This window comes from Athene cunicularia, assembly GCF_003259725.1.
Source record: "Athene cunicularia isolate RWA chromosome 24 unlocalized genomic scaffold, athCun1 chr24_part1, whole genome shotgun sequence".
In the NCBI taxonomy this organism is placed as follows: Eukaryota; Metazoa; Chordata; class Aves; order Strigiformes; family Strigidae; genus Athene; species Athene cunicularia.
Genome location: NW_020799132.1, coordinates 3,338,893 through 3,359,775, shown reverse-complemented (window position 1 = coordinate 3,359,775; position 20,883 = coordinate 3,338,893). Strand labels below are relative to the sequence as shown.

The following is a 20,883-nucleotide window of genomic DNA, read 5'->3' as shown; positions in this document are numbered from 1 at the left end:
TGGCCCTGCACTGGAGCACAGCACGTAAGTAAACAGGATGGATGGAGAAAATACTGCATATTTGGGTTTGATGGAAGCATAGCCAGATGCTGACAAGGGAAAGGTGATGGGCCTGTGATCACATAGGGCGTCCCCTGGCAAAGAAGAGAGAACCCAGTGAAGAAATTCTGCCAGTTAGAATGGGACAGTCTTCAGAAAGGCATTAACCCATCTCTGAAACCTCTGGGGAGGGGATTTACATCTTCACATCATGACTGAGAATTCTCTCTGTTCAGCTCGGGGCTTTTGCAAAGACACATGTGCACTGCAGAGCCCACGGAAGGGATGTCCACTGATCCCCAGGTTCCTCCCACAGTGGCTGCTGGAGACTGGTAATCCTCTCTGAAACAGCAGCAGCTGGTGCCCTGCTAATGCAATGTGGAAAGTAGAGTTTAGACTCTCTCCTTCCATTCCTGCCTTGCGCATTCTAGACTGGTGGGCTGGGTTGTCAGAAAAATTTGCTCTTCTGCACTGCTGCCATCTGGAAACAGTGTCACAGCCCAGTGGGTAGGGAATCGAAAGCTGTAGCTCAGAGAACGAAGTCTGCTTACCCCCCAGAAGGGTGGGGAACCATTTGCTTAAGTGTACTGAAGATGCGATGTTGGCTCGTGTAGTAAAGAGAAAGGAGCACTTCTGGGGTGCAGTTCATCTCATCTGAAGACACTCCTCTGAAACAGGCCAAAGGAATTCTCCCCGTTGATTGCACAAAGAATCTAGACAGTGAGCTCTGCTGTGGGGATCCACACCAACAGCACCACAAGACCAGTGCAGCTCTCGGTGGCCCTTTTATGAGCGGGAATTCATCTGGAGCCCGATATCCACATCGGCAGCTGCGGTGCGAGGATCCCCTCCCGGCCGGCTGCGAGGTCTCGCTCCTCCAGCCTCATGACCATTGTGTTCTGTGGGTGCCAGAGCCCCAGTTTCTCCAGTGCCACAGCTCGCTGTGGTTATGGGGCTCAAAGCTCCTGGAGAATGAGACACGTTTTGCTTTCTGACAGGAGAAGGCATCGTGGGGTTTATCTCAGCTGCCTTGCTGGATATCACTCTTAAATACCCCAGCACAGTTTCTTCCTCAGATTTGGCACCTGAAAGACAAAAGAAGGCTAATCCAGAAGAAATACCTTGACTCTGCCTCACCTTCCATTCAGCTGGAAAGAGACCAAGAGCAAAAGGATGGATGCCGAGGCTCTGCTCTGGATTTCATGAATGGATGAATGTAGAGATGCAAGAGGGGATTTTGAGGGGATTTGGAAGCCTGCTCCAGGCTTTGTCTGGCACGGAAGGCATTTATAATACTTCCAGCATTATCATAACATAATGCCAGTGTGATTCAGGGCCCACTCCAGCTCTCAGTGAATAAAAAGCATAACTCCCATCGCCATGGGTAGCAGAGGGATCCCACTTTTGGTAAGTTGTAGTTTTGCATAGCCCATACTCTTCTCTTGTCCTGGTGGCACTAAGCGAGGGCTGAGAGTCTTTGCGCGCTGCTGTGGACGAGTGGGTCTGGTTGCGTACGTGTGTGGGTGCTGAGCAAGCTGCACGAGTAACGCTGCCTCGGGGCAGCACACCGTGGCCTCCTGCAGAGACACGCAGCGTGACAGTGGAGTGGGTGCCTGGGCTTCCTCCCCCTGGCCGGCTCTATAAATACCAGGTACTAAGAAGCGTTCTGGCTGCACTCCTTAGATATCATCCTTTTTGTTTTTTCCATCTGTTTAGCAGCTTCTGAAGCTAAAGAAGAAATGTGTTCCAACGCATTTCTCTTGACACAGGTGGCCCTGTGGGGGCCAGGACTGCGCTTGCCAGCGGCTGCATGGGCAAGTCCTTGGGGGAGAGCAGCTTCTCGGGGAGCGGGCAAAACCCACACGCGCTGGGGAGTGCCATTGCTCTGGCCACACAGGACCTGACTAGATGATCTTCGGTGGCTTTTCCATCCAAATCCCATAGTCTGTGACATGGGGAGTTAAGCTGGAGCTGTGCTGAGACACCGATGCCCCTGCAGTGCTTCTGGCAAGTGCATCCAAGTGAGCTTTTTCCAGCTTCGGCTCGTGTCTTCCCATCCAACCACAAAAGCATAGTGCCAGCCTTGTTCTGAGGCTGTGGTAGGAGTTAGTACTGTGGGAACCGCTGTCCCAGGGCCTTCAGCCCATCCCTGCTCAGGAGAAGCACATCAGAGTGCTGTACCATTTTGGGACACTCCAGTGCAGGATTTGGGGCCTTTTTTACATGTGCTCTGCTCATTTTTTAGAATGGCTGTGGATGTTCAGAGTGCAACAAGAGGTGCACTGAGCCTGCGTGTTTCCTCCTGCCTCCTTCTCTCTGTGCCTGCCCAGTCAGCCTTGCCGGTCATCAGCAAAGCAGCAGCACTTCTGGAAGGTTTTTTATGTGTGTAGACACTGACAGAAATCATTCATACTGTTTCCTTGGGCGTAGGAGCCATCCTCCAACCCAGGGCAGCTATTACACTGTCCTGAGGAGTCCCGCGCTGCTACATTCACATTCGGATTTGATGAAAGGAAGCATAGCTTTGCTATTTTCTGTGAGCCCCTGCGTGCCTGCTGTAGCGAGATGCCTCCCTGGTATGTGAAGAACTCTGCAGGGGCCTCTGGCAAGGTGTGTGTCCTTCTGTGGGCACCACATCACTTCCCATGTCCTCCTTGCCCTGCCATCCCTCTGTCCCTTGGGGAACTGTGACTGCAAGCCCAAGGGAAAGGCTGGAGTTTGTGGAGTGTGCAGGAGGTAAGCGATATTGTGCCGAAGCCATTAACGAGGTACATTAACTAGACAAGGAGGGAGAGGCCCGACAGGGTTGTTAACTCCTGCCCCTCACCGTAACAAAGCTGTAAAACCCTCCGGAAGGATCAAGGCAGGAGCAGCACTGCGCTCCTCTCAGTTGAGTCTAGGCTGAGGGAAGAGCAGCTCTGCAGGAGGAATTTTGTTAGACTGGGTGTGGTACCTGGAACCTATTTTGGCTCATGAATAAGTTGCTATTTCTTCTGAATAATAGATGCACATGATGGTTGCTGAGAGGCAGATCTGTGAGTGGGCTGGGTCTCTGGAGGAGGGAGTGAGCCACCGGGAGTGAGCTGCAGTCCTGTTCTGAACTGGGAGCTTGCTGGGTGTTGGAAGCCTGGCAGGACTGTGCAGGGGTGACATTTGGATGGTAAACCTGCATGGCTGAGGCGGAACGGGTGCCTGTTTGGTCCTTTCCTGTCTCTGTGGTCAGTGTATACCACTGCCCAGCTCAGGCTCCGGGGCTGAGGAAGATAAATACTTGTAACAATATCATTTCTCTGCCTTCGTGAGTGGCTTGATGTGACTGTGTGAATGGGAGGAGAATGGTGCTGTGATTAAATCCTAGCACACTTGATGGTGGGGGTCAGCAACCCATGACGTGTGTCTGCCAGGGCAAGCAGGCGGGTTTGGGACAGCACCAAGCGAGGCTGGACCCTGAGAGCTGTGGCTTTTTTGGGGGAGGCAGCGGCTGTGCTCAGATGAGCAGGATGCTTTAAGATGCTGCCTCACGCAGTGGTTACTGAGAGGCAGCCTCTTTGCTTCCTTGAGAGACAGCTTTCACCTGACTTTCTAGTGGCACGTTTTGCTTCTAATTTGGGAGAGAGAAGTATAATCTGGCACAAGCCTGCCACCCTTGAAAGGCTGCCAGCCAGTTTATGGCACTCTGTCTGCATGCTCCCTACAGCCTTGGTGAGATAGAGGAATATTCCATCCTTCCCATCCTCAGCTCTTGCAGTAGCTGCAGGGATGCAGCGCCCCAGGAGAGGCAGACTTTGGCTGTGTGATGTGGGGATGTATGGACATCCAAAGGTTTATTCAGGTGGGCTGTGATCCACTTGGATGAACGGCAGCTGGTTATGGAGATTAGAGCTACAGAAGTCACTACTAATGAATAATTCTTCCAGTGTCTTTCTTATAATAGTGGCACATCCACAAGGCGTGACTCTTAACATACTCATTTTCAGAGAGCATGCAGCTCCTGGAATGACCTTCTGCGAGGGTTTGGAAGCATTTCTTTCTGTTTGTCAGTTAGATGAGCATCACTTCTGTCATGATTTTTACCAGCAGAAAGTTGGAAGTGCTAAAATTGGGAGCAGTGAAAATTATGGGGTGGAATCTGAGTGGTAAGGGTGGGGGCCAGGACAACTCTACCTGCGTGGGAAGCCGTCGGCGTGCACATGAGATGCCTGAGCAGGGAGATTCAGGTGTGGCACGAGACTGTTAAAAAGAGACTGTGAAGTGATGTGATGGAGAGTTCAACCTGTTCTTGGGTGGCTCAGTTTGAAGTCACATCTACCATAGACAGAGTTATTAGTTACTCTGAGTTATTAGTTGCTTTAGCTCTGAAATTCTCCAAGTGCAAGCAGCCAGTGTTCAGCCAAGAGCATTGAGAAGGGGGCCTGGCAGGCATAACTGTGAATAAAAATACTCTTCAGATGAATCCCTTGGCAGCAAGGTGGAGCTGACTGGATCCTGGAGGTGTAGATACTGTCTCTGCCTCAAGCCTGGCAGACTAGCCTCAGGAAGAAGCAAAAATGGCAATAAAAGGTGCCTTCCTATAAATAAAGCCCAAAGGATGGCAGGAGGGGGAGCCGCCAATTTCTGCCCTTTGTAGAGGAACAACTGTCCGTGGCATTGTGAGGATACTGGGATTATTGTCACCGTAATCATGTGAAGAGGTGCTGGGGTCAGGAGGACGGTGCACGCTGTAAACCTATTGCTGTGAGGACTGTGGGGGTTTTGCACTAGCAGGACACGTGTGTGGAGGGGTGCTTTGACCTGTGGAGCAGGGGGACCTGAGCTCTCCCTGTACCCTGGCTTTGGGGACATTTGACAGCTGTGAAGCCCCTGATGGGAAAGGATTTGTTACAATCCTCTGAAGCTGTCACCCCACACATACACCTCCTTTCTTCCTCCAATTTATCTTTTAATAATGCTGCCAACATTATTTCTCATCGCTGTCTCGTGCGCTCTGTCCTCTGCCTAGCAGTCCTTTTCTTCTCACCCAGGCATCTCGTACCATAATGCTCTAATGGGAAGAGACTCTGGCTGCTGAAGTTAATAACTTAGCCGACAGCCTGAGTCATTCTCATTAAGAGAGAAAATTGCGAACTATGCAGCAATCCAGGGCTGAGACCCTGGGCTGTGGGGCTGAAAAGGGGTTGGGGAGTAGGTGAGCGTTCGCATTCAGGTTGGGATCAGCACAGGCAGCTCCTCTTGCTGCTAACGCTATGGTGCACTTTTCGGTTTGTACATCTTGGGCTGCTTCCCAAAGCAGCGTTGCATTGAGTAGATGTGGGAAAATGGAGGATCAGGGAGTCCAGGGAAACCTGTTCAAAAGGGAGCCTGCGGAGGAGGCAGAATGAAATGAGGTCTTCACTCTGCACTGAGAAAACCAACACATTCAGAGAGACTGAAAGAGGAAATTCTTGTCTTTTTTGTCAACATGACAGCGACTCAGAGGAGCAAGTGTGCTGAGATGTTCCCACAGACATGCTGCACCCCCCATTTCTGTAGCTGGCGCCCTGTATTTGTCAGGAAGCCCCAGTCCCTCGAACTGCAGAAAGGCTTTAGAGCCACACGCAACACTGAGCCCTTCTGGGTCCGGGCAGCACGGATCTCTCCCTCTCAACCATCCGTATTCCTCTGGCTCATTATCAACTGAGTCAAAGAGTTTAGTAACTCTTGTTTTTAAAGATTAGTCATCTGCAGGAATGACATTTGAAAGACTGACAGTTCCAGTCAAATGACAAGGGCTGCACTTGTGCTTGACGATACTTGTTTAATTAAAAAAAGGTAAAGTCAACCTGACTAATTAAGCCTTGTACCTTGAGATACAGCCTAAGAAAGTACAGATGTGGTCCTAGTCACGTGAGGAAGCTCCCAGGCTGCCATTGCATGGGTTGGCCAGGCCTGAAGGGAGTCTGATGGGTCTGTGCTGTGGCTCTGCTTGATAGTCCCCTGACCCTGTTCCCCCCCTGGGCAAGGGGTGGCCTGCCTCTCTGTCCCTGCCATGCAAGGTTGGTGACAGTCGTAATAATAACGATGTAATTTGCCTGGTTGATTTGAGAGGCACCGTAATTACTGCATGATTACAATATTCTTAGAGCAGCCATTGCAAAACCCTCCAGTTTTCTCAGAGCTCCCCACGGGCTTGTCTCGCTCCTCACCTTGCAAGTAAAACCCTGCAAGGGAATCTGTTGGCCCATCAGCCCTGTCAGGTTACGTGTGCGTGTTTCCAGCCACGTGCAGCTTAGAGTTCCCTGGTGCTGAGACACTCAGAGGACCACAGGGACTATTTCCCTTTGTCCCCACTAGTTTGGTGGCAGGATGGTGCTTGGCTGAGCAGGTCAAGCTTTTGCAAGTGATGAAGGTGCTCTTGGGAATGGCAGGGGCTGGTGAGCGCTACTGGGGAGCTGGGCAGCAGGGAGAGGTACTCAGAGGGGATGGTCTTTCCTCTTCACTGCTATTTGGAGTTGGGCTGTGGAACTGTTGTCTTAATTCTGTCTCCAGCTTTTGTTTGGCTTCTCCATTTTTCATTCATATGGAGAAGATCTGGGCTGGGTTTGGCCCTTGGGCGATTCTAAAATTAGGAGACATGACCTTCCCCAGGCATGCACACAAGGCTGTCAGATTGGTGTGAGCTGGGCTTTGCCAGCACCTCGGGCATCAGTGCTTGTGCCATGTCTGTATTTAGCCGGCGAGCTCCTTGAGCCTTGTGATTCCTGTCCAAAAGTAGGCAGATATTTTCATCTCACCTCTAGGGCAAGCTGAGATGCACGTGAGTCAAAGTAACTTAAGCCATGGGGAAGCCAGAGTCAGAACCAGGCCTAGACTGGAAGCTTGACAAACTGGTAGATTTAGCCTTCACCTTTCCCAGTAAGAGCCAAATCCCACCGCCTTGGGCAATGGTGGAATAGCTCTGGCTTTATTGGATTGGCAGATGGGGGGTTTATGCTAGGAGAGGAAAAAAAATTGTTTCCTTCCAAATGCCTCTGAAATGGAAGATGGGCCGTGTTATTCTGACATGTCAAAGGTTCCCAGGTAGACAAAAGCCTCCATGTTCACTGTGGAGAAAGGAGGCGAGGGAAGAAGGATGAGGGATCACGGGAAGCCCTGTGCGCTTCCTTTCAGTGGGCACAGTAGGGTTAGGACCAGAAATTGAAGGGAGATAATTTTACAATGACCTTCCTGTTTCCAAGGAGAAGATTGTGTAGGTTTGTGGCTATACTAATGGACTGCAGAACTGCAAGCAGCGATTGATTGTGTTGCAAGCTGCTGAATTATAGTTGGGTGTTTGCTTTATCATCCCAAATCCCTCTGCCTTCCCTTTCCACGCTGTAGCATGAAAGAATCGATGTTAATCCCTCAGTCCCGTTAGTGACTTTTGCAGAAGTCACAGGCTGTTGGACTCTCTATGCCCTGTTTGACCACCCAGCTCCGAGCAGGGCTCAGGATTTGAGCCTCATCTCTTTAAAGAAGCCATCTAACAGAAAAGGGAGCTGGGGGGTTTCTCTGTAGGTTGGTGTAATGGTTTTGGCTGTGATGTTTTTAGTCAACTGCTAACCAGGGAGCTGCGGGATCTCTGAGTGCCACACTTGCACCTTTGCTAGGTCTGTCCCCCAAGACCATAGGAGACAAAACCTGTGGGAAATACTTCCCGTGACTCAGTGAATGGCCCTGCCCCCCTAAGCACTGCTCCTACGGTATAAATATATTTCTGCAATGTTGGGGTATGCTGTGATGCTGGAGGGTTTGTTGCTGAGGCAGCAGCTAACAAGGACTCTTGAACGGGCTGCTGGAGTAGGGTGCAGCAGCTAACCTGGGAGCCCTGGCCCTGCTGCAGGCTTGTCTGCAGTAAAAAGGTAGTTTGCAATAAGGCAGAAATTTATACATGAACATACAGCCCAGCAGCTCTTCGGCTCCCATTACCTGCCTGGCTGCTCCTAGTGCCTCGGAAATACAAAGCAACTCATTCCAGGCTTCCGCAGCTGCCTCGTGAGCAGCACGTGTTGGAAGTGGCGTTGTGGGAAGGAGTGTGGCGGAGCTGCCAGGTGTGAAGTCACGGCGTGCCAGGAGCACTGCTCTGCCCCAGGACCGTTGTGCTTCCCCGGCAGTGGATGCTCTTTGCTCCTGTCCCGAGCACCTCTCAGCCTGGACACGTGCGCTCTCGCAAGCAGCTCTGGCAGCAGCTCCTGCAAAGCAGCTTTTACTTCAGTGGCATCTTCAGGGACTTGTGCTTACAGCAGCTGGTGTTTGCAAAAGTAATGGAGAATTTGGATGCCTGCATATTTTTTTCCCCAGCCTTCAAAAAAACCCCACCTTTAAGATACTTGATGTTTGCTATTATAAAAAAAAAATTATGCCTTTGGAAACTAAATCCCTTTTTAAGGTATTTAGGGTGCACAGTGTTAGCTTGCTGCAGTGGGAGGGGGCTAGCTTGCTCACTAGCTCTGCTAGGCTTCTTTTTTTCCCATTTTTTTTATGCATTAGAGTCAGGTTATTAATAACTCTTTTTAAATAGAGCAGGATTTATTTTTTTTTTCAGGGGTAGGGAAGAACTCCATAATTAAAAGTCACTGCTGATGGCTATGAAGCCAGCTCTGAGGTAGGAGCTGGCGCTGAGCGACGTGTGCCACGTGCTACGTGCCCTGACCCGCGGCTGAGCGGGGCGGTGGGCTCTGCGGCGCTCCCCCGGCCTCGTCTCCCCACCGAGTCAAGAGGTAACAGCGTGTGGGAGGTGAGCAGTCTCATCTCCGGGTCTGGAATTGGGAACATACTGCAGAGCCGGCTGGGAGATGAAATTAGGGCTTGCAGCTCGCTGGGCACAGCTCTTCGTGATGGATGGTCGTATTTGTGAGCTTTCCCAGGTGCCAGTGGAATGGGAGGCAGCCCCCAGTGGATCCCACCAGCTTGGGGTTCTAGATGCACCCACAGAATCCTACACTCTTAATTCAGACGGTGTATGAAAGCCTGGCGCTTCTCTCAACCGTTAAGTAAAGCTGTGAAGTGCGTGGTGGTGAGGTAATCCTCACTGCAGCGTCGCAGGCTTTCTTCTGACAGCCATGTCCGTTCTTTCATCACCCAGCTGCGTTACGCATGTTTGACTTGTTAGGCTTCCTTGGGCAGAGGGAGAAAGGCAAGTCCACAGGGAGCCTGGTGTTATCTTGACACGTTTGGCTCAATGATTGAGTTTTGCAGATCCTGTAACAGTGCCCTTCGCTGGCCTGCTGGTTGGAAAAGTGAGGCTGGGTCCTTGCGGCCTGCCGCCTCTCTTAGATGGGGTATCACGCGTGTCTTCAAACCCTTTGGACAAAGCATATGCAAAGCCTATTATGGAGCTGTGGGATTCAGTCCAATCATGTTGAAATTGGGTCATCCTTTGTTAATGTCACTTTTTAAAAAATCTATGAAAGTCAGCAGTGCACAAAATACTCAGTGCAATGCAGGCCACAGAGGTGGAAATAGAGGGTCTGGAAATCTCTCTGCTTCTGATAATGTTGACGTGGTCTTAGCTGAGCAAAGGGGATAACTCAAGGTATCGTTGTGTCACCCGTTCGAGAAGACTTGGTGGAGAAGCCCTTAAATGAGCTCGTTGTCAGGGCAGTCTTTTCCCAGCACTCATTCAGCATTCACCCGCAAACAACCTTAAAGAAAGTCAAACAACTTTTCATGGGTGTCATCAGCATTTCCCCTAAGAAAACAACTCCCAGTTGTCTTTCTATTTTGGAAGTGGGCTGTAATTCAAACAGCTTTTCATCTTGATAGAGATGCTTTTTAAAAACCATGTGTGAAGTGAAGTGCAGCCGTTTATCAAGAAGTATTGGGTGCTGTAAATGCTTTCTCATCCAAGACTTGAGTCAACCCACAGCTTTCCTCACTTGAGAGAGAGTCTGGACCAAGCCTTGCCAATCCTGACTGACAGACCAGCATGTCCTCTGGAAGCAGCAAGGGCAGCACTGCCTCTATGCCTCTAGGATTTCCTGGGTGGCCGGGCCAAGGCTGATGAGACTCTCCCGGGCACCGAGGATCCACATCAGCCTCACCACTTTCTGTTGCCAAGTGCATGCGTGACACGTTTCTTGCTTCTGTGTTGCTTATTACAAGAAGATTGCAAAGCCCAGGTTCAACCCTCTTCAAAAGCCCCGAAATAAAAGGCTACCTGCCCCTTCCAAGGCTTCCCCCTCTGAGTCTGTGGAGCAACAAGGAAGGAAGTGCAGTGACTGGAGCAAAGGATCTTCGAGAAATCCCGGACAGCACTTGGGCACTGTGGTGATGGTTGCAGTGTAAGAACCTGTACAAGACAACAAACACATTTAGGACAACGCATTAAATCTTTTAAATATTTCACAGAAGATCTGCCTTGCTGTGGGAAGCAGTGAAATCTTGGGAGTAGGCTGTATAGCCAGCGTAAGGGCAGTGCCATCACTTCTCCTGTCCTGTTTCTAGCTCTGGCCGCCTCTACCAGCATCTGCAGAGGTGGAGCAGCATGGGGGGAAGATTTATCTGGAGAAGAGAAAGTTTCTGATGCTTGTTAAAATTTGGCTGAAGCTCTAAATCTCAAGGGTTTATATGTTTTCCAAACTGGTGGGTGGTTCATTCTAATTCTGGATATGCAGTTTATTCGCATACACAACTAATCCTTTTTTGAATCCTGTTAAGTTCTTGTTCTTTTTAGTATCCTGTGGCAATAAGTTACAGAAGCTAATTGTGCTTGTGTTGAGCTCCCTTGATCCACTTTGCTCATGCTTGCTTTAAATGTTAAGTGTTGTTCTGAGAAGCTTGGTTAATATTATTTTTTTTCTGTGAGATAATCTGTGTTCTTCATCCCATTTGTTGCAACAGGGCTCAGGGACTCGCAACTGGAAGGGGAGAGTAGATCAGGTTTTGCCTCAACCGTTGCAAGGTTGGGGAAATTCTGCAATCTTTGTGCCTTAATTTCTCCGACTGCTTGGAAAACACAAGGAGTGGCCCCTGTGCACGCACCCAAGGCAAGTGTAGTGTCAGAACTAGGGTTTGGAGGTGAAGCTGGGCAAAAATATTGAGTGGAAAACCAGCCTCTAAACCCACACTTCCTTTCCAGGCTTTTCCAATATTTCTGAATTTTCTAAATTTTTTTGTGTTTAAAAAAGAAATAAATTAAAAAGAACACCACATTATTACTCTATTTTTGGCCAGAGGAATTATTTTAATTTTTTATAAAAAAGGAAACAAATGCTGGATGAAGAGATGATGCAAACCCTCATCTTCCATCACAGACCCAGTCTACATTGGCTCAACATTTTTGATTCCTGCGGATGAATGCGATTCTCCTCTCGCCAGCAGATTGGTATCGGTGATCAGAAACATTTCTGGCTCATTCTCATTTCCTTTCTTGACTCGCAGTTTCAGCTTCGTGTTGTACAGACCGGCTCTGGCTCAAGGATGGGGCATTGCCCCATGCCGTGCCCTGCAGCCTTTTGGCAGGGCTGGGCTGCACAGCCTCCATCCTTTTCTCCCCTGAGTCAGGAGAGTCGGAGGTTGAAGTTAGCACCCCTGATTAAATCCTTGAAGAACAAGCAATTTTGCGTGCTCATTATTCAGTTCTGGCTATGTTCTGCTTAATAACTAAACAGTAATTAGCTCCACAGTTTTGCTACTATACTTATAATAGCCCCCATTAAAGTTATGGGGTTTTTAGGCAGTAATGGCTTACAGAGTAATTAACGAGCACGAGGTTTTTATTACTACCTTTATTTTTAGCCTGTGCTTTACAAGCCTTTTCTGCCAAACACCAAAATCTTAGACAGAGGCTTGTCATGCCTGTCCCCTGGCATGCGGCGTGGAGAGGAGCAGGGCTCCTGCGGAGCACCCCGGGCCTGCCACTGGTGTGCCCACACGCGGCCAGTGGTAGCCTAATGACTGAGCCCTTGTCCCCGGCATCTGCTGTGCGGTGTGATTGCCGGGGAGAGCCGTAACTGCCCTGTGCCTCAGTTTCCTCATCTGAAAAATGGGCGTGACGCTGCCGCGCTCACATGCCCGCAGATCGTTTTCTGTGCAAGACCGGCTCGGGCGTGTGAATGGGGGTGCGGGTTCCGAGGGGTTCGGGGGGTCGCTGGGGTTGTGATCCAGCTGCTCAGTGCGGCGGGGTGGGCTCTGCAGAGCGACCAGCTCTGCCTTGTGCCGCCACTCCACCATTTCCCAGCAGGGCTCAGAACCCGTCGCTATGGCAAAGGTGACAGAAGCCCTGCCTTTAGGTTTAGGGGATACCTTGCCCAGGGGGAAAGGGGATTAGTGAGAATATTCTTTATCCTGACGCATGAGCGTTTATTTTCTGTGTAGAGCTTTTGTTGCAGGATTTGACGTTGTTATTTCCTGGCTGTAATACAAGTAAGTGCTTGGTATGTTTGTTTGGGTTTTTGTGTGTGTGTGTGTTTCTTCTATCTAGACAGTATCTCTACTCCAGTGATTTATGTATATATACGAATTCCATTAAAGCAGTTCTTTAGTTTAACATGTTCTAAATCACTTCTGTTCAATGTGGGAAACCCGAGGAGTAATGACGCTGGGGCTGCTCAGCCCCAAAGGAAGAAAGAAGGTAAAACCAACTATAAACCAGATTGCAGATCAAATCAGTGTTTCCTATGGTAAGTGTCAGAGCCGACGCCAATTAACTTGATTTAAAAAAAGAACCTTCAGCATTTAATAATCCAGCATGTTACTAACACATGGCTCCAGGATTTATTAGAGCTTTTTTATTAGATGAGTGCCCTTTTAATATTGTCATGCCTTGACACCATTGCCCTCTGCCGGAGGATGTGAAATCTCTGTCACCGTGCGGCACAGCCCTTCCTCTTGCAGCATGTCAAAATATATTTCTGCCAAGGAGCGTCAACAAACTATGCAAAACACCTTTGGTTTAGAAATATTTTAACCCCCGAATCGTTTTCCATTTCAGCTGGTGCTTTGTGTCTTTTGCATGATTTTTCACAACTGAAAAAAAAAAAAAAGGAAGTATACTTTCTGTAGTGGTGGAAAAGGGAGTTTGATCTTTGTAATTAATTCATGTTTCAATTTGTTCCTTCTCCTTCTTTTCCCTGTGGAGGAGGAGATAGAAGAAGCCTAAAATTGGCATTCTGAACAAAGCCAGGTTTGGTTTTGAACCATTTTCAGTGGGAAAAGGAGAGTGGTATTATGATGGGGCAGGGGTAGAGCGGAGCATCATTTTCCCAGACTAATATTTCACTAGCCTCGTTTCTGCCATAGACACCCACAAAAAGCATCATCCGGCTTTGGCGGCAAGGGATTTTTTGAATGCGAGGTGAGTCTTGGGCTGTGAAGCTGTGACTTCTCGCACCGGCAGTATAAAGTCACAGGTGATCATGTATTTCCTAGCTGATGTTGTTCACAGGAGAAAATGGATTTCAACTTTGGCAGCTTTACCACGTGACGGTGAGGTGGGAGCGTGGCTTTGTTACCCTGAGAACTGGCAGCACCCTGCACTGGGGCCCTCCGTTGCATTAGCGTGTGGAGAGGGAACACGCTTGAAATACTTTGTCTGGATCCAGATTTCACAGTGCTCACAGCAGCCCCAAGCCAATTCTTACGCTGTCCTTCAGTCAGGCTTCTCAGGGTCATCAATAACATCAAATCGCTTCAGGAATTAACGTCTTTGCCGCAGAGCGGCGTGCGTGCTACGGCGGGGCCGGCAAGAGGCAGCGCGGGGGCACGGGCCAGCAACCGGGGGTCAGGCTGAGGTCTGCGCCTCCCTGTTCTCCCCAGCTGACCCATCGCCATCTGCGATTCGGATCCGCGCTGGGGTCGTGTCCCTCTGGGCGCTGTATGTAGGGAAGGGAACATTAATTGCAGCCACCGCGCGGGGTGTCCGATTCACATCTGCAGCCCGCAATTGCCGACGGTGCAAATGGCAGGACGCGGGGAGGAAGGCTTCCCACGGCGGAGAGCATCCCCGGGAGCTCTCTGCTGCCAGCCCGAGCAGAGCTGCAAAGCAAAACCGACAGCTCTCTGCTGGGGCACGAGTGGGCTGTGTTGGCCCTTGGCAGCTGGAGCAGCAAAGTGACAGATGAGTGACCAGGGAGCTGCTAAATGCTCTGTAGCAAATTAAAAGGAATCGATGCTGAAGAGACCAATGCACAGATCGTTGGAGCCTGCTTGTTTTCCCCTCTGTTGAGGGGATGGAAATCAGAGTAGCACCCCAGTCCAGAGGTGCCCGTTCTCCGTCGTAGGAAGCCCAGGGTCAGCCCATCCTACGGGAGGATGCCGACAAGTTGAGCCTGAATTGGCAGGAGGCAGGGAACAGACGTCTCTAAGGTAAGAGCACTGTATTTAGAGGAAGCTGCCCTTGACAAACGGGGCATTTGATGCATGCCAGCCCACTGTGGCAGCTTGCCAGGCGCTGTGAATTGACTCTGAGTGGCTCTTTTAGCATGTCGTTTCCTCCCACCCCCTCTCCAGTGGCAGAGGCCTTTCCTTGGTGCGTTTGCAGCGAAGGCACTTTACTAGGCGAGGTGTTCAGTCTTTTCAGAGCTGCCCTGTACAGCTCTGTCCTACCGGGATGCTCAAGGGACATGTTCTGGCTTTGTTGGAGGATTCAGAGGATGCCAGCGCTCAGTGTCCTCTGTTCAGGCACTGACAGCAACTGCTGGGACAGCAAGGATGAGGCCAGATGCTCTTTCCTGAGGGCACTGTGTGCTTTGGCAGTGCTAGGCCAGCGGGATTTCTCTGGCTCAGAGAGCTGGACAGGGATGCAGCAGAAGGCTGATGTTTGCTGGAATAATTCTTCCTCCCTGGTTTATTCTGTCTGGATGAGGTTGCTTTCTCCGGTTCTGGAAAAAAAAAAAAAAAAAAAAAAAAAAAAAAAAAAAAGGACAAATCTGCGTTGCTGAGAGATGCTTCCTTGAAAGTCTGCAGGGTGTCTGGCTGCACAGAGCATATCCTTGGGCTCTGAAAAGATTTTTTTTTTCCTGCTGGTTCCCCATACTTGACTGCAGGAAACTGCTTTCCATAGAACCAGATGGTTTGGGTGGTTCCTTTAGGGATTTGTTGTTGTTTCCTCTTATCACCCTCACTAGCTGCAGCTTGCCCTGATCCCCCACAACCTCCTTCCTTACCTCTGGGTCCGTGCATTTCCTAAATGCAGTTTGCCAGCACATCAGCTGATGGCGTCCTCTGATGAGAGTCTGCTGAGCGAGGCTTTGCCTCTGCGCACGGTGCTGGAGGAGGAGGATGGGTCCCCAGCTCCATAGATGCGGGCACAGGTTTTTGTGGGGCAGGTGGCAGTTCCCTCCCTGATGAGAGACCTCTGGGTGGGGAACTGACTGTTTGCTACTTGGCTGGAAATTTGCTGATGAGTTGGGGTTTTGTATGTGTGGAAAAAAAAAATGGAATGGCTGCAACTTTTGCTGAAGGACATTTACATGTCCCTTTTAAAGACAGCGGTTTTCCCTATCCCTCATTTTCCCTGGTAAATGAATACCTCTGTGATTGAAGAGCTCATTCGGAAGAACCAGGCTCTGTCCAGCAACTTGCATGTCACTTGCTGGCACTTTAAAAGGCCAGCCCATCGGTTCTTGGAGGCCTTGCACTGCGAGGCTTCCGCTGGGCTCAGTGCCGGGGGCTGGCTGTACAGCCCAGTGGTCAAGGCACAGCCAAGGCAAATTCAGATCAATCCAAATGGGGCTAATCAGGGATTTGAACCTGGATCTCTCCGTGACTGCCCCATGCACCGAGAAAAAGCCAGCTCCAAGGGTCTCAGGAAAAACATTTCCGAAGTAGCATCGTTTCTACAGCCCAGGCTTGAGGAGCTCCCCTCTGATTTACGGAGGGGAGCTGATAGTTGCCAGGGCACCACAGTGGGAGATCGGTGCTTTTCCCCAGAGCAGGCTGCTCCCTGCCTTCGGCTGCGGTACTCTCTGGGCTCTCCCTGTCTGCAATGCAGCCCTTCTAGCAGCAGGCTAACGCGTTCCCCCACATGGGAACAGCGGTACTAAACTGCTACCCGTGTTTGCAAACTGTCCACCGTGCGTGTCCCTGCTAAGTGATGTACTCTGCTTGCCAAGATACTTGGATAAAATACAGTCTGCTTAAATCTTGTATGGGCTTGTATTGAATCAAACTAAGCCATTGTGGCAGTTTAATATACTCCGGTCGCAACACCTCTGAGATGGAAGAAATGAACCTGAACGGGCCGTTGGAAGCTTGAGTTAAAACTGCCTGCATCAAAGATTCCAGCAGGATGGTCTGAGCCGAGGGGATTACAATGATGGGCAAAACGTGGGGTCACTCTCCCCAGGACTGGAGGCGCAGTCACCCCGAGTGCTGTGCTGGAGGAGGGCGAGGGTCTGGTGGGTCAGAGCACATGCTGTGTGTCAGGCAAGTAACACGGTCCCTACAGTCTCTGCTTCCTCCCCGGGCTTGGGCCCAGCACGGCGTGTTGGGAGGCTCAGGTGGCTTGGGGACCGGGGTCCTTCCCCGCGGCGGGGATGGCTCAGACACCGCAGCACTGAGCAACTTTTGCTTGGCCGAAGCAAGGGCCTTGCTTGACGAGGGGATGCGAAGGAAAGCAAAGCTCTGGGCACTCACGAGGCTTCTCTCCCTGGAGGGGTGGGACGCGTTGCTGCTGCTCGCTGCCCCAGTTTGCTTTGCTCTTCTTGAGGAGGATTTGTGAACTCTGCGGAGCAGCTCCCTAGTGCTTTTCTCTGCCTACTCACCTTTGCTCTGTGTTGCAGGTTTCCTTCCAAATGAGTCCCTGAGGTTCCTGCTGGCAGCTCCAGCAGCATCCTGTAGAAGTGCCCTCCTGCTCCTGGTCCCAGCAGCCGAGGCCCCTCCAAACCTGCTTCTGCAATGGGTGGGTTGTAAGCACTGGTAAGACCTACGAGTCGTGTCGCCTTCGCTGCTCTCTCCCTCTCTCGCGTTCTCTCTCTCTGTCCTTGTTCCTTCTTGCCCATTTATTTCTGTTCTCCATGTGCTCTGCTGTTCTGTCTCTGGGGTTTTCACTGTCAGGTAATGAGGAGCTGTGGGTCCAGTCAGTCTTGGAGATGCCGAAGAGACGAGACATCCTGGCTATCGTGCTGATAGTTCTGCCCTGGACACTACTAATCACCGTCTGGCACCAGAGCACCATTGCTCCACTGCTTGCAGTGCACAAGGGTGAGAGAAATCAAACCAGCCCATGCCAAGTCTGTACATCCCTCCCTCGTCCTCATCTCCTCTCTCATTTCATTTCTCCATGGCAGCCATGCTCATCTCAGCTCCCAGTCCATGCTCATGCAGAAGCCTCCCCACTTCTGCTGTAGGAACAGCCCAGTGCTCACAGGGGTTCTTCAGAGACATCAAACTCCAAGCCTCGGGATACACCTACTGCACTTGGAGAGCTCTTTGTGGCCTAAATCCGGAAGAATACTGAAGGAAGATGCTTTTCTTTGCTCCCTGATGATCCATAAGAAGGGAGTCCCTTCCTGCTGGCCTTTGCAGCATTCTGCATACAAGTTAGTCCAGCAGGAAAGCTGCAAAAAAAGGGAGCAGAGGAAACAAAGCTGCCCCATGAGACAGCTGCTCTGGGAGACGTGAGGCAAAGAGCGTTTTTTAAGTGATCTCAGGGAAGCAGCAAACTGGTGCTCTTGCACTTGAAGTTGAAGGCAAGAACCAGCATCTGGCCTGATTGTTTGGTGGAGTTATGATGCTATGAGAGAGTCAGCTTCCATGCTACCTGTTACACAAAGCATTAAAGCAAGCCCTGGCCTAAATCAGACGAATGCAGGGAGTTCTGAGGGATCGTCTGTGGCCAGAAAGGTCCTAGTTTTTATCCTGTTCTTGGCCTCGCAGCCATATCCAAGGGCTGTGAGAACTCTTGGGGGCTGGAAGAAGCCATGCTGCCTACTGTGCTCTTCATTCCTGGTTCTGCCCTTCTGCTGAGCGCCAGGGCAGGCAGGTCAGCTTGGCGAGGCTTGTCTGTGGCGAAGGCCAGCTCATTCCCTCTCTGGTCCTTTTCTCTGGGAGATTTTTCCCCCCTTTTCATTTTAATGTTTGCACCCACCCTCCACAGTTGCTTATCCTTTTGCCGAACAGTCTGATGTGCGGTTTGAATTGTCAGAAGTTCAGAGTCGGTCCCGAGCAGCTTTACCTTTCCCCTTGGAAGACTGACGGGGCCCCATGAGGCTTTGGGCAGGTCTTAAGGGAAAAATGACTCTGATCCCCTCTGGCAGGTGGCCGGTGTTTCAGAGGATGAGGGGTCTGCTGGGCTCTAAAACAGGACTTGAAAGACTACACTGGCTATATACCAGTTTGATTCAGTGGTCTAAAAACTAGGAGCTGTTTCCTGTGGATGGCCACAAACACTGAAGTTACAGCACAGAGACTGCTCTGCTCCGACTACCGGTGACCTTGGTAAGACACTTCTGTGCCTCTGCTTCTCTGAGCCCCCAGTGGAAAAGGAATGGTGAGAGGGAAAGCTCTTGGGAGAAATCGTTTTGTTCTTGTAATGTCTTTTCTGAGATCCTGTGGTAGCAGGTGCTGAAAAAGAGATGTTGCATCTATACACTAGCGAGCCCAGAACGGCAGTGCCAGGATTTACAGTTGAGGGTTTGACCTGCAGGGGTTCGCAAACTGTCTCAAGCACCGTCCTGGCTAATTACATTTGTGTCTGTGTCCAATGCATTTTTCAGATTTATTTCTGAATTAATTGCAGCGTTCTCTGCTTTCAGAGAGCTCTGCTGTGTGATGCTGATGTGCTTTGCCTTATCCAGGGCCTGATACCAACATGTGCAGGACACCTTGTCCCTGTCCCCTCCCAGATATACATCACCCCATCACCAATGCCGAGGAGGATGAGGCCATCATTTGGTTCAGGGCTGGTATCAAAGTCTGTGCTGCTGGAAGAGTAACATGCTATGAAAATATACCCTGCTGGGCCAGATCTAATGTCTGTCTGTTCCTGTTCTTTCTCATCTGAAGTTCCTGGTAGTAGCTGGTTTTGCAAAATCTATGGCTCAAAGTATTACATGCCCACTAGAGAGCAGCTGATTTATATCCTAAATGGAGGTGCCAGTTCCCGACTGGGGGCTGTGGTATTCCTGCCGGTCTACAGTGGTAAGAAAGCATGAAAGTCGCACCCTGGAAAAGCAGCAGCTGCATGAACGTTGGTTGTTTCCTTGAGCTGATTGTGAACAAGCCTCTGTTTGCAAGGATTTAATATGTTTGGGTCAGTCTATCCTCTATACATGCTGTTCCCTGTTCACATCCGCGCTACTGAACGGGCTGTTCTGTTCAGAGATTGGTAGGGGCTTTTTGAGGAGAGGTTAGTCAGAGGCAGGTGAAAGTCTCTGCAGGAAAAACCCGACAATTACAGGCTTTAATTTCTACTCTCCACTTCTGGATTTGAAGCGTGTCTTTCCCTGCTTCTCTGTGCCCCGTCCCGGGCCTGTTAGGAGAGCAGTGGGTACTGCGGTATCCTGCCCAGCTGGTGCTACTGGGGGATCTCCACTGGTGTGGTATTTTCCACCAGTTCGTTTCCTGCCTCCCAAGGTGGGTGCTCCAGCACGGAGCCGTGGGTCCTGTCCCACTGAGCGTGCTGCCCAGAGCACTGGAGCTCTTCAGGAATGACAGATTGTCAGGCCGTGTTGCTATTTTCTGTATCAAGATTTAATTGCTGTGCAACCCTGTCTCTTCTGGGCGCTTTTTGAAGTTGCTTACTCTGAGCACTCTGCTGCAGCATTGTCCTGGGCTCTCAGGCCTTTTCCTTGCTGCTTTTCTGACAGCAGGAACTTCTTTTCTCATGTGTGTTTGTCCCTGATTCCTTTATTTATCTGTGTACTCATTTATTGAAGCCTCCACCCGAGCTTGTTTCCTTTCCTCTGAAACCATGAGGGTGACCTGCTACTGGCAAGCAGCCTGCTGGCTCAGTCGGGGGGTGCTGGAGGACTGAGTCCATGCAGCTTTTTCTTCTCTCTCGTACCCTTGCTCAGATGATGGTGGTGACTCCCGGCGTGATCTCGCTGCAGGCTTGGACTCCAAGGAATACTGCCTGTCGGACCGGGACATTGTGGAGGTGGTGAGGACAGAATATGTTTATACCCGCCCACCCCCGTGGTCAGACACCCTTCCCACCATCCACGTCGTTACACCCACCTACAGCCGGCCCGTACAGAAGGCAGAGCTGACACGCCTGGCCAACACCCTCCTGCATGTGCCGAACCTGCACTGGATCCTGGTGGAGGACTCCCAGCGGCGCACGCCTCTCATCACCCGCCTGCTGCGGGACACCGGGCTTAACTACACCCACCTCAACGTGGAGACACCCCGCAACTACAAGCTGCGGGGAGACATGAGGGATCCCCGCATTCCCCGGGGGACCATGCAGAGGAACCTTGCCTTGAGATGGCTGAGAGAGACCTTTAACAAAAATAACAGCCAGCCTGGGATTGTTTACTTTGCCGATGATGATAACACCTACAGCCTGGAGCTCTTTGAGGAGGTAAGACCCTGCTTGGGGGGGTCTCCAACTGGCTGAACGCAGCAGATTAGCACAGGGGGTGTAAAAGATGCTGTGAGCATCCTCTCCCGAGCGCTGGATCGCTCTTGTCTGTATAGTGGTCCCACTGCAGCTGTCCTGAAGTTTTCTCTGGGGCTTAGTCAGTTCCCTGCAAAGTGTGTTTCCCAATGTCAGAGGCATCCTGCAGGGTCAGTGTGAGGTTAATGGTTGGAATAGGATGATTTTCAAGATCTCTTCCAACCTAGATGATTCTGTGAAGTAATGGGAACCCCGCTTTATCCCGTGGCATGTCATCAGGAGGCAGATAGTTTTCACTGGAAGGGAAGCTAATGATGGGCTGCCTT

The 20,883-nt window shown here is 50.7% G+C and overlaps 1 protein-coding gene across 6 annotated transcripts in view; it reads left to right on the top strand.

Moving 5' to 3' along the window:
• Positions 1–20,883, top strand: part of B3GAT1 (beta-1,3-glucuronyltransferase 1) — a 50,065-nt gene that overhangs the window by 17,733 nt on the left and 11,449 nt on the right. For 3 of the 6 annotated variants that reach the window (XM_026863759.1, XM_026863757.1, XM_026863756.1), the window contains exons 2-4: positions 16,779–16,897; positions 17,053–17,199; positions 20,013–20,521. In XM_026863759.1, the coding sequence (XP_026719560.1) occupies positions 16,894–16,897; positions 17,053–17,199; positions 20,013–20,521 (660 nt within the window). In that variant the 5' untranslated portion in view covers positions 16,779–16,893. Of the gene's footprint in view, positions 1–13,944; positions 14,362–16,778; positions 16,915–17,052; positions 17,200–20,012; positions 20,522–20,883 lie in introns of those variants that run through there. The other 3 variants (XM_026863758.1, XM_026863760.1, XM_026863761.1) reach the window with 3 other exon arrangements.